Source organism: Mugil cephalus, chromosome 12 (assembly GCF_022458985.1).
Source record: "Mugil cephalus isolate CIBA_MC_2020 chromosome 12, CIBA_Mcephalus_1.1, whole genome shotgun sequence".
Classification (NCBI taxonomy): Eukaryota; Metazoa; Chordata; class Actinopteri; order Mugiliformes; family Mugilidae; genus Mugil; species Mugil cephalus.
The window spans coordinates 25264610-25277608 of NC_061781.1; the positions used below are offsets into that span (position 1 = coordinate 25264610).

Genomic DNA, 12999 nt, shown 5'->3' on the forward strand with positions numbered 1-12999 from the left:
CGGGAATAAAAGAGGTGCGGTGGCCATACCAAGGCTCATGTTAAAAAAAGCTTGTCAAATAGTCTGTAATAGCTTCATATATCACTTAATTGTATGAAGACTGTTTCGTTCTATAAAAACATTCTCCTCTATTTGTTGTTTCCCAAACAGCTGTGTGCATGCTTTTCCTTTGCATCTGAAATTGCGAATGTAACAATAATATTTAATATTTTCAGCTGCTAAAAGATGGAGCATGGCAAGCAGGAGGTGGTTTTCTTGCACATTTTCATCTTCTCCAAAAAAATAAAAATAAAAAATAGGTAAATTATGCTAAAGCTGCTGTTGTCTCCCCCCTCTGTCAATAAGAGTTATTAAATAAATACCGTATATATGTGCTTTCTTTTTCACGTGCTCTTTTTTTTAGGTTTAGGTTTTCTTCATTACAGGCATATGTATTGTTTTATATATGTATATGCATCCTTGGAAAACAGAAAAAAACATTAAATAAAATGAAATTAATAATAATAATAATAATAATAATAATAATAATAATAACAATAATAATAAAACAATAGACCAAGAAAAAATAGCTACATTAAAAAATAAAGAAATAAAATTGAGAAAAAAAATAAAAATAGAAAATAAATAAATTAAATTAAGAAATAAAAATAAAAAATCCAATAGAATTACAAACTTGTAAGATTTGCTTACAGGCATGTGCAACACCCACACACCCACACACACACACACACACACACACACACACACACACACACACACACACACACACACACACACACACACACTCTTGCATCTCATCTATAATCAATATAAAAACAATGACATGTACAAATTGAAAGTTAAAAGGTAAAACTTATAAACTTCCCCTGAATCTTCCTGGATTTTATTTCATTCCTTCTGATTTTACCAGATCAGAATTTATGGAACCAAAGTTACATTGGTAACTTCTATCACTCCACCATGTGATCCCTTGTTCCTGCAGACTATTTCATGTCTCTCAGTGCAGTTGCTCCCCTCCTCAGCCCACATAAATCCCAAATTGTAGATACATTGTGTGGGCTCAACTAGGCTCAAATAAGAGCCAGAGTTATTTGATGCACATCTGACTTAAATACCAGCCATACTCTACAGACTTTGATCACCGGTTGCAGCGTTCAAGTCTGTTCAAGTCTGCAGCTCTGCAGAAATCTAACGCATCAAGAAGATAGAAACTTGTTTGCACTACATTATCTCAGAGACTGGCCAAACATTTGAATTTCCACGAGTCTTTTATCTGCCAGAGGAAAATCACGTGACGTTGTTTGCTCGGTGTCTGGGTGGGTCTGCGCCGTTTTCACCGAGGACAAATGGCAGAGACATGAAAGAAAAGGAAGACAAGCAGTAAACAGAGAGTACATTCCTCCTGTCAAACAGTGTCCTGTAGCCAAAACAACAGAGAGCTGCTATGTTTTATCTGAAGACGGTTTCCTAAAATGTGCCGGTTCAAAGTAAAGGTACTATGAGTTTAGTGAAACCTTGCTCTTAACCAGCAGATGGGGACATTGCCATTGACTTTACATATGATTTACTCACATAAATAGGAGCAATAATAGTCAGGTCTGTGAGTTAAAGTGTGGTTTTTATATTGGTGTAAGAAATGCCTCAGCCTGTGTGGATGTGTTACAGATTTGATCTACTTCATGTTGTTATTATTATTATTACTTAAGCACAAGAATATGTGACATCACTGTTTCCAGTTGAGCCCCACCTACCTGGCAAAATACTTGTGTCTTGTGAAACAACCATAAATTCTAACAAGTTTAGGAGAAAACTGTTTGTTCGTGAAAGATTTCATCGCTAATGAATCAACAAGCTGTTTGAGTTTACGAGGTTTTCAGGGGATTATAAAGCTCTGTCTTTTCTATGAACTTTAATTACTGCAAATGATCGAAGTGACTGGCAGAATTTAGGACGGCTTGATATTCAGACCTGACTGTTGAGGTGAAACACTCAGTTTACATGCACATGAAAATGATGCCTTAATCAGACTTTAACTGGACAACATAAGTGCATTTATGACTAATATCAGAGTTCTCATCTGATTAAGACAGAGAGAGACGACGCGTGTGCACATGCTCCACAACTGCTGCCCTGATGTTTGACCTTGGAACAAAAACATCCAAGAAAGTCGGTCGTAGCAGAAGAAGAAGGTAAACAGAGCTGGTAGAAGAACCACCTGAGGGATAGCGCCATCTATCTGCACCCATTATGTATGAGATTAAAAAGCTGAACTATTCTCCATCTGGTTAAATGTCCGTCTGATGCATGAACGACTCCAGTTGTTTAATATATGACGTAATATGTCAACCAGAGAGGAGGCCGTATTAACCCACTGAAAAGACACATATCGCCCCCTAGTGTGGAGGAGGAGGACATGCCTGTAATGCATGTAAATTTGGACAAGGACCTCATTCAGAAATTATTATTTTTTTACTCCCTGTAAAATTTGTCTCTTAAATTCTACATAATCTTTTATCTGGGTGTTTTTTAGTTGGTTTAGTTTAGTTTTATCTATTTATTCTATTTATTGACCACTGATTCCACTGTTCCTTGGCATTTTACTTGCTCCATTCTGCTTTTTTAATTATTTTTCATATGTGTATTATCTATACATGCTCATGATTTATAAAGTTGTCTGAATCTGAATCTTAGAGCATAGCTCGATTAAGCTGTTAATGTAAATACAATCACTGAATGAGTCTGACGGCCGTTTATTGTGTGACCGTGTGACAAATGTCTTGTATCGCTCAAAATATAAAATGTTATAAAACGCGACCAGGAGAATCGGTTTTTCTTCTGAAGCGTCGCAGTGTAAACACCGTTTAAAGCTCCCATGCCGAGGTGATGGCCGTGCACTGTCCCACGGTGTCTCCTGCAACAAGGTCCGATTCTGAGAAGTTAATTCAATTAAAGCAGACAAAGGGCCACTTACGCCAATAAAGTTTGGGTAAAATGAGAAGCCATGCGACAGACAAACACACACAGTGTCTTCTGGCCAGTCGAGCGTGATTTACATTTACATAATGCCTGGTGCCTGGGCAGGCTCTCCGTCGCCCTGGGTTACGGCGGGCGCCGTCAAGAAATGCAGCTCCACGTTTAGTGGGTGTAACTTGTTTGGGCCTCACACACACACACACACACACACATTTTTGTATAACTATTCTTGACTTTAAATAATAGATGTTTAACCTAAACAGTAAGACACAAACAAAAAGACATCCAAAAAGACCAAAAGTTTTGCATCCAGACTCGAGACAGTGCATCTGCAGGAAAAAAAATAAATCATTCAAAAGTTCTAAATTTGTATGAGAGGCAGTTGTTACCAGATTCATGAAGATACAGGTGTCAAGCAGCAACTTTGCAGCATGAATTTGCAAAGTTCTCTGGTTGCTCTGGAAGTTTTAGGCCCAACTAGGGACAGGGGTTGCAGATTAGCTTTTTAGCCGGCCATCTGTTTTTACATGATGCATTTCCCGCATCACAAATGTTAAATAAGTAAACTTTAAAATGTTGAATGATGTTGAGCTTATTTTCCCACGCTAACAGACAGACTGACTGTCTGTACTGTAGTTTGTTCCTCCAGCAACGTTTAACAGACACATAGTTGCATTATTTGTGCATTGATTGAATGAAATCTAAACAGCAGAACATAACGTGCCCAAATTTCACTTGCATTTTCTTTAAGAAACTTTTTTTTTAAGGAATAGTTTACTAAAAGTAAACATTTGCCTGATTTACTTGTTCTTCTTTGCACTAAAGCAAATGGGAAAAGTCTGGAGTTACTCACAGGTTGATAGGTTCAGGTACTTGAGATCAAATTGGGCCGATCGTGGCCCCAAACTAGAATGAATTCGACACCCGTGATAACAATCCCTGGAGTTAGCTTGAATGAAGATATTGGCATGAATCTCAATGACCCGCTCGGATGTGGGCGGTGGACTTTGATACTCTTTTGAAAGGTGAGATAAGTTTTCTTTCTAAACTCTCCAGGCTGCACACATCTCTCCGTCTTCTGTCTCCTGTGGACGTGAAGGCCTCTCACATACATGTAAGCACTCACACACCCCTCAGTGAATGAAGCTGCATTAATTCTAATCTAATCTTTCCATGAAGCCGTTTCCCATCGTCTTTGATGTTTAGTTTTGAATGTTGTCGGATTCTCATTGTGACTGTTCAGCTTCAGAGCTGCTTATTTCTTTGAATCGTCTGTGGATGTTTGCAAGACTTTTGTGTTCGAATCTCGTTACTATTAATCACGACAATTTGATTTAATCGTTATGTGACTTGACTATGATGTGGTTTGAAGACATATAATTGAATTTATGGAGCTGAATTGAAAGTGGTTGTGTTCTCCTCTTTCTGTAGCACATTCCCAGAGCTAAGCAGGCTATCCTAACCTAATTACTATCGCTGTAAATTATGAAATGACGGGTTGAGGATCTTATTAAGGCCTAGTTCCGTCGTATCTTAAAGACCTCATTGTACCATATCATCCCGACAGATTACTACGATATCAAAGTCCAGGTCTACTCGTGGTTCATAGACTTTCCTTGAAAGTAGAATGGGAGGTGGAGCCTTCAGCTTTCAGGCTTCTCTCCAGTTTGTGTTCAGGAGGCAGACGCCTTCTCTACTTTTAAGCTCAGGCTTATATTTTTCATAAAACTATAGAGCTGGACTGAACCGTCCCTTAGTGATGCTGCTGTCGGCCTGAGCTGCTGTGCTACTTTCAAGCTCCTCTCCTCTAATTCCTCATGTGATTTCTTCTCCATTGCTCTATAGTTTGTTCCCTGCAGACACATTAAACACTGTTGGCTCATGATAGTGTGAAACTAATATCGCTCCCTCTTTCTACACACACCTCAAACAGCTCTAAACACAAAAGCACCGCTAACACAAAAGGCGTTTAAAGAAAGGCAACTGGATTTTCCTGATGACTCATCCGAGTAGCTTCTTCAGTTCTGAGAGACTGGTGGGAAGCTGAGGAGGCTCCTTCAAACCACGACCTGGATGACTGAGAACCTTCACAGACTCACCGCTGTAGTTCCTTTGCTCTCATTTTTGATTTATTTTGCCAAACTCCCGTCATTTCAACCATGTCAAAGGTTCACGCCCACAGAAAACACGGATCTCTAAGGATTGTAATCTTGTCTGTTTCCCATAATTCATCAACGTCTCATCCAAAGCGTGACATCACTCTGTTCCCATGTGAGACGTATACACTTGATGTGCTTCCAACAAAAATGTTTAATCCGCTGGTCATGACGCAGCGTTTCTTAGGAAAGAAGATTGAACTCCCCCTCGTGCAGCTCAGTAACCGACTGATAAGTTATTGTCTGAGTCCATTAGTGAACGCTTTTGCCTCTGGGCTCATGTGATATGTGTTTATTATGTGCTTGTGTTTCACCATCAAACCAAATACTTTCTTTTAATGACGTTTGTTGGTTGCGGTGCAGAGAGGCCAGCAGGGGGCAGTCTCTCTTTGTCCTGGTGCCGTCAGTTTGCAGGACTCGTGTGCATTAAAGCAACAGCGCTTTTATGTGACGTTCATGTGCTTTGATCAGAAATGACGAGTGTGAGGTCGTGCAACATGCGCTTCTAATTTAAACTCATGCCTCCGCTTTATTCCCAGCACACATGGGGAGGGGAAGATTGGGGGGGGGGGGCATGCATTTCAGACACTCCTCTTGTCCGCAGCGTTTCACGGAGGCCTCACTCGTAGCTTAGCACTTTGAGGAGCGATAACAATCGGCCCGAAAGTAACCCCCCCCCATGTTAAAACCTAAGCACACAACGCATGCTTTGATCCAGAGGAGGGGGGGTTTAGGGGGCTTTAGGAATAATAAAGGCTATATGCTTTTGGCCCTGGGCTTCACAGTGTTTACAATATAGACGTAGTCAGAACCTCTATCTACACGTGCACAGACAGAAACACATTCTGGTTTTATCAGGTAACAATGAGGCTGTTTCTTAATAAGTTTGTATAAAACACTTTATATCAGTAGAACAATGAACAGAAACACAAATGATGCAATCAAGTGTATGGATCTAAATATATTTACTGTGGCAAAATAACTCATGGGCTTTGTTTTAATGACTGGATAATGTAGGAGGATTTAAATTCTTTTGCTGTCGGCAGGTGCACGTTCTGCTCATATGCACATTGAAGATTAATGAACATTAACAAGAAAGACTTGTGAAATACCTCCTCTGTGTGAAGCAAAATGTATCTGCAAAGTAAAATTAAACTGCAAATAGGAAAATGTAAAAGTACAAATCGTAGTCTACAAATTTAGAGGAAGTTAAAATGAATGGAAGTACATTGTGTGTAAAATCAGGAAGGAAATAGAAAATTGAAGTACAAAAACACATTATATATAACAGGTGATTTAAAATAAGAGGTAAATTGTTCCATAAGAAACTCTGTTTTTTAAAGTGTAGTGATTAAATAAAAGTCTTGTATGATGTGAATGAATATCTGAGGAAAACTTCAAATAATGATGGTAAGTGAACGACACATCATGAGGAAAATGCGCTTACGTACGCATAAACACTCAGGTTTGAAACTGATAACGGATTAAATTTTGCTGTGTTTGATCCACAGTGAACTAAAATATCCCTTCATCCCTCAAAGCCGCGTTAAGACCACGAGAAGAGGCGAAAAGCAAACTAGGGGGAAGTTAATGTTCCATGTTCCTCCTGCTGTTCTCCTCACTCAGTGACTCTGTCAGGGCCGAGGTGGTCTCCACTAGAACAAAGGGAGAAGCGCTTCATACGGGAGGTCCTCGCCTGAGAAAGGTTTGCAGAAGGATGACGTGTTCACTGGCAGCGTGTTGATTCGTGTTCCTTATCCTACTGTAGAAATAAATCTAAAGTTTACTGAGGTTCATCAGCATTTCAAGTCAAATGAATCAAACGTGCTGATACAAGAAACCACGGAAAATTCTAGTATCCGTATAGGGTCCGAGTTTCCTTCTTTTAGCCGAGTTTAGCTCATTGTTTTGGTTTTCTAATTTACAACTATTTTTAACTGCGAAGAACCAGCTTTAACCAACGGACATTCAATTCACTTTTATTCACGTAGAATAAATAAATGAATGTTCTCGTATACAAAACCGTCCTGAAACCTGCAGACGAGCACGAAGGCAACGGTGGAAAGAAACAGACTTTTAACAGGAAGAATATGACTGAGACCAGCCAGATATAGATGCTGTAGATACACACATCTGACTAAATCACACAAATACACATGACAGTTTCATTTCATAATATAAATAAACTGCACCTGTGCTACAGGTGAGTCAGCTGGTGTAATAATTGAATATAAGAGAGGATATAAGAGCACAGCTAAACCACCAGGAACAAAAACTAAATCACTGGGAAAGTGCAGTAGCTTTAGTAGATCTGGAATGAGCTTGATGAGACATTAAAAATGTCACATTCCATCTCCATCTTCAATAAAATGCTAAAAATCTGCCCCCTATACAGGAATGATCTATTCTATAGGTCTGTTTATATGTTAGATATCTGCTCAATATCTTGATTGTTATTTGTGGGACACCAGGCCCCCTATTAAAAGGCCTTAAATAGCCCACATTTCACACATTTACAGAGCAGCAAGGCTCTAGTAGAACTCTACGTGACTTGTATGTGAGACTTGTTCTGGTCGCTAGAATTATTTTACCAGAGAGGAACTACGGCCTGTTTTCATATTAAGCACTGACCTTGGCAAAAGCACGAGAACCGAAAAATTGGAAGAGAACAAACAGCAGCTCCTGGTTTTCTCACTTTCCATGTTATGATCTCCTGACACTGGCTTTCCATTGTGTGTGTATGTGTGTGCTTCCTCTCCCTCGCTAACAATGCAGCTCAGGAAGTATGTCAGGATAAGGGCCAGACTGCGAGGCTGTCTTTGGTGAGCAGATCCAACTTTGAGGGACAACAACATAGTCTCGTTAATCCCAGAAAAGCCAGAGCAGTGTTCAAGAAAGCTGTGGATCTGAGAAAGGGACTTACTGCCCAGGTGTCTTCAAAGAAAACTCTGCCATGTCCCTCTGGCTGGTGAGTGCTGTTGCTACATGTCATTTTAAACTGTGGGTGGTCGGGGATTCGTTCCAGTTTTGAGCTCAGTCAGTTCCAACATTTTAAATGTTAAAGCTCCTAGTTTTGGTTTTTCCTGTTTTATGTGGCTAAAGTCATACTTGGTTATATCTTACATGTTCCAGTGGATAGTACAGACTTTAGATTTTAGGTTTCTGACGATTCTCTATTTATGAAACCGGACAATGTACGAATGACAGCGTAAGTGGGCGACCTCGGTCCGGTTTGGAGTATTTTTATTGAATCCAGATCCATTATTTGATCTATAAAGGTTTAAAATCCATTACTTGTAATGAATCAAATTTATAAATAAGTTAAATTCAAAGACCGTTGAAAGCGAATTTAACTGGATGGCTTTAACTGGACAATATGTCAAACACTGATTAAATGCAGATCCAAAATAGGACAATTAACCTGAAAATTGGTATAAAACTGGTATATCTCATTTAAATTGGACTGTACTTTTTTTTTTAATTCTTTAATACCTCATCAAGGTTTTTCAGTTTGATTCTTATTCTTATGTCTATGTCTGGTTCATATATGTTCTTTCTTATCTTGTGACTCTTGGAAAAAATAATTCTCCTGTTGGGATCAATAAAGTGATCTTGAATCTTGAATCTTGAAAAGCTTAACTTAGAATCATCAGTGATATAATAACGATATCTTACATTCGCTGACATCCGCTGTTCTTCCTGTGAATTCCCCCAACAATAATAAAACAACAAAAACGACCGATAACAATAAGAAAACAGGATCATGACGCCATGACGTTGTTTCTTCACCTGTTTTCTGAAACCTGCCTTCGTCTGGGTCTTAGACATGAACTGAACTTTGTTGTGACTCATCTTGATGCATCCACTCAGTGTGTCTCCCTTCTAGTTGCAGTGTGATATATTTTTTTTTTTTCTCACGATCAATCCATACCTGAGACAGACACATCAACCAGACCACTGTAAAAAGCAGTGTGTAGCTATTGAACGTTAATTAGCCACAGATGACGTATGATGCTGCTGACTGTAACGAAAAGTAATTTCCCCTTGAGATCAATGGTATGTTATGTACGTGACATCAGTGCCGCCCGGGGCCACGCCCCCTGAGTGATGACAAACATGGTGAAATGTATCAGTAAATACAAAGAGACTAGATCATCAAAAAACACACCATAAATTAATATTATATGACACTAAATTAACCATAACACCAGGCTTCTGTGTCTGGATTCCAGTTGTTTCTTCTAATGCAGCGAAACATTTACTTCTCTGTTCTTTGACAGATATCTGTAAAAATATAAAATATATCTCTGACTGCTTTTCACATCTGTTGGTTCAGTCAGTCACACAACAGCTCTTCACCTTTGTTTTTACATTAATTTTACAATTTAGATGCTATTAAAGTCTACAATTCACTTTTTACCACTCAGCGGCCGTAACCATGGAAACTTGAGCTTCCTGTAACATCACCTTCATACCCTCTATAGAGTAGTCCTGATTCTGATCCTGATCCTGATCCTGATCCTGATCCTGATTCTGATTCTGATTCTGATTGCATGTACCTGTAAAAACCATCAGCTGGAAAGTGTTCATGAGTTTTAACGTTCTCAGTAAAGCTGTTAGCGTTAGCATCTTTTATTTAGCTACAGTTATCATAATTGAAATGAACTAAAACTAACTTAAACTAACTGAAACTGAGGCTAATCCACTTTTCCAAATCCACACTAGTTCATTAGGCTCATTGTTAAGTCTAATTGTCCTTAATTTGATCCGATAATCCACATTTTTTCCGGTTTCTCTGTATTTACTGACACATTTCACCATGTTTTTGCCCCTCAGGGGGCGTGGCCTCAGATGGCTTTGACATCGCGTTCATACTCTCTGTAGAGTAACTCTGATTCTGATTCTGATTCTGATTGCATGTACCTGTAAGAACCATCAGCTGAGTTTAAAGAAACCTGGTTGTGAGGATCTGACATAACTTTATCAGTCTATTTATAATCTACATGATTTATTTCCACTTAGCGTAGATGAAACACACTGTTGTGTTTTATGAATTAAGTTATTGAGCCTCTAAACCTGATAAAATATGTCTTTATGACCAGTCTTGTGTAGTTTCCTGTCAATGCTTTGTCCATTTGTCCAGTTCTCTCTTTTTTTTTTTTTCTGTTTCTCTGTCCTCTGATGGTGGAAGAGTCTCTCTTGAAGGTTTTCCGGAAGGTTAATTACTTTATGGCCTTGCAGAACCCTATAACGCTATAACTTTCACACTGATGACTGCTTTACAAGCGGCTACGTGTTCTTCACTGGAAGTGGGCCCACGTCTGTCACCGGCTCTTCAGAGGTCGGGCTCAGCTGGTTGTCTTTGTGAAAACACAAAAGAGGGCGCCAGGCTTCATTAATTAACCTTCATTTAGCTTTCATTTAACCCACAGCGTCTCCTTTCAAAAACATCGAACTGCTAAATTAGTCTGAGCATCACTTTAAATCAGCCAGGATACGCACACACGCACATGATCGGTGAAGAAAGACGGAGCCTGGACCTTCGCAGCTTTTCATCACCTTGTCCTGCGTCTTGTCCACGTCTGTCTCGTCTGGGCTTTTATGAGGCGGCTGACGATTACTTCAAGGCCTTTGGTGTTTGAGGCAGATTTATAATTGCTGTGCCAAAGGTGAAATGGTCTCACTTTGTGCCTTGTGCGGCGGATTCCTTTGTAGATGATAATTAAAAGTTAGATTGCTTGATGACTTATTATCACGTTGAAAAGTGTCTATAAATTGTTTGCACTTAGACAGATTTAAACATGTGACCAGTGGAGTTTTTTTTTTTTTTTTTTTGGCGCCATTTTCTCTCCAAAGAAGCTTTGAATTAACAGCTTTGATTGTGGTTTTTCTTCTCATTGTGCTCGATTCGAACAGATCCACACTTGAATTTACCCACAACTGTTAATTAGCCAAAACTGTTTCCATCTGCCGACTGAAGATAGAGCATTGTGTCTCGGCTATGTCAAAAGATGAAATGAGCTTAATTCTCTGTGGCTTTCTGCCATGTGCTTCCATTTGCCAGGCGCTCAATCCCAAACATGGCCGGGATCAATAGTGGGAAGGGCCCAAGATAATTGCAGCATTAATCACAGGCGCTTTGCTGGGGGGCGAAACATGAACTGTAATATTTAAACAAATGGGTCTCCAATGCAAATGTTATTATTGGCTATTAGTTAACTTCATTTTAAATAATTTCTTATTCTTATGTAAGTTAACTTCATTTTAAATCCTGTCTGCTTTGCTCTGCGGCAGCGATAACTAATAGACTCTGGAAAGCCTCTCTGCATGTCAATTCAAATTACAGGGATAATGATGTCTTACAGCAGCCATGTGCACGCAGGGCACCACTGGCAGCGTAATGTCATTTAGGCTCGGATGAAAGTTGGCGCTCTGCAGCTGAAACACATGTAAAATGTGGAACAGGGTGGGAGCACAGCATCAGAATCTACAGTGAGTGACTGACAGATGCGAGTGGTACATTTTTCATGCCTTAAGCCTAAAACACGTTCTGTTTTATCTACGCTTTACTGACCGATCCTATCAAATTAAACTGAGGAATTGATTCCACTCGCTACGACCAAAACATCTCAGTGAGAGCCCCCCGACCCCGACCCCGACCCCCGACCCATTAAAACCATGACCGGTCACTTCATCTCTTTTTCTGCTGCGAACAATGACCCTTATGTCCCTAACCTCTCGTCTAGTTTCCTAGAACTAACAACAGACCTGACGTTGCCAGATTGAGACGTGAAATCAGCCCATTGTTTGTCCTGCAGAGAGACAGGAAGTGTGCATGACATTGTCCCTGCACCTTCTCTGCAACCAGCAATGTGTAATCTTCTTGAACAGTGACACACACAGACCGCACTGCAAAAACAACATTACTAGAGAGAAGCAAAATATTCCATTCTGCCTTGTTGAAAGTATCTGCTAAATGTTGCGTAGTGTAGATACGTCATAGTATAGTACATACTTACATGCAAAGGCCAAATCAAAGTTCAGTACGTGCAAACATCACAGCTGACAGATTCGTCATTAAAGAGTCAGTTGGGTAAATATCAGAGAACTTAAATGTTCTTAAATTAAATTTTTGTGCATTGTGTCTGAAGATGACTCACAGGAGAGTGAGATAACCAGTCCCGGCGTTTTAAGCTTGATCATGGCATTTTCCATCACCACGCTGGGATTTTTTAAAATTTTTATTTATTTTTTGGAGCAGCCTGTGCTGTGGAAAAGGCTGATCATTAATTACAGGAAGCGCAGGAAACAGCTAAGAATACACCCCAATAGGGCATCAGGCCTAACTCGCAGTGTTTTCCCCAAAAAGTCACGGGCTTTCGTTTCGTTGGAAGGAAACTAAGACGAGGGGAGTGGGACTAAGCGGGGCTGCTCCTCATTGTTCTGTAATGATATTTTGACATTTGCCAGAACATGGAGCCAAATTTTCTGGTTCAGTTCTTCAGAAGGAGACGTTAAGACGTTATTAGCAGAATTTGTAGTCACAAACTCCCATTTCTTTTCATACAGTATGTCTTTATTTCTTTTCAAACCATAAATAAAATGTTGTGCGAGTCAGGAATTATTATTGTATTAGTTGTCTTGTACTTAATGAAATGAACCTAGTATCATCTAAAGTATGTTTTTAAATGATTTTTTTTACTTTATTATCCTCCCTCAGTGCTGCCTAGACAACCGTGCTGAGTTTCTGTGTGTGCTTCAAACAAGGGAGATTGGAACCAAGTGAATAAATATGGATTAACAGATACTAGTTCATAGAAATAACCTCAGGAGTGCGGCTTTTCTGTGCTTGTCCAAACCACTGAGGGAT

General features: G+C 39.5%; 1 protein-coding gene across 4 annotated transcripts in view; it reads left to right on the forward strand.

The window, feature by feature from the left end:
* The window catches only part of tns1b (tensin 1b), a 160424-nt gene that overhangs the window by 11790 nt on the left and 135635 nt on the right, over positions 1–12999 (forward strand). Inside the window, exon 1 of one of the 4 annotated variants that reach the window (XM_047600634.1) lies at positions 7929–8097. The exons of the other annotated variants lie outside the window; for them this stretch is intronic. Coding sequence (XP_047456590.1) covers positions 8083–8097 — 15 coding nt within the window. The 5' untranslated portion in view covers positions 7929–8082. Of the gene's footprint in view, positions 1–7928; positions 8098–12999 lie in introns of those variants that run through there. 4 annotated transcript variants of the gene reach the window in all.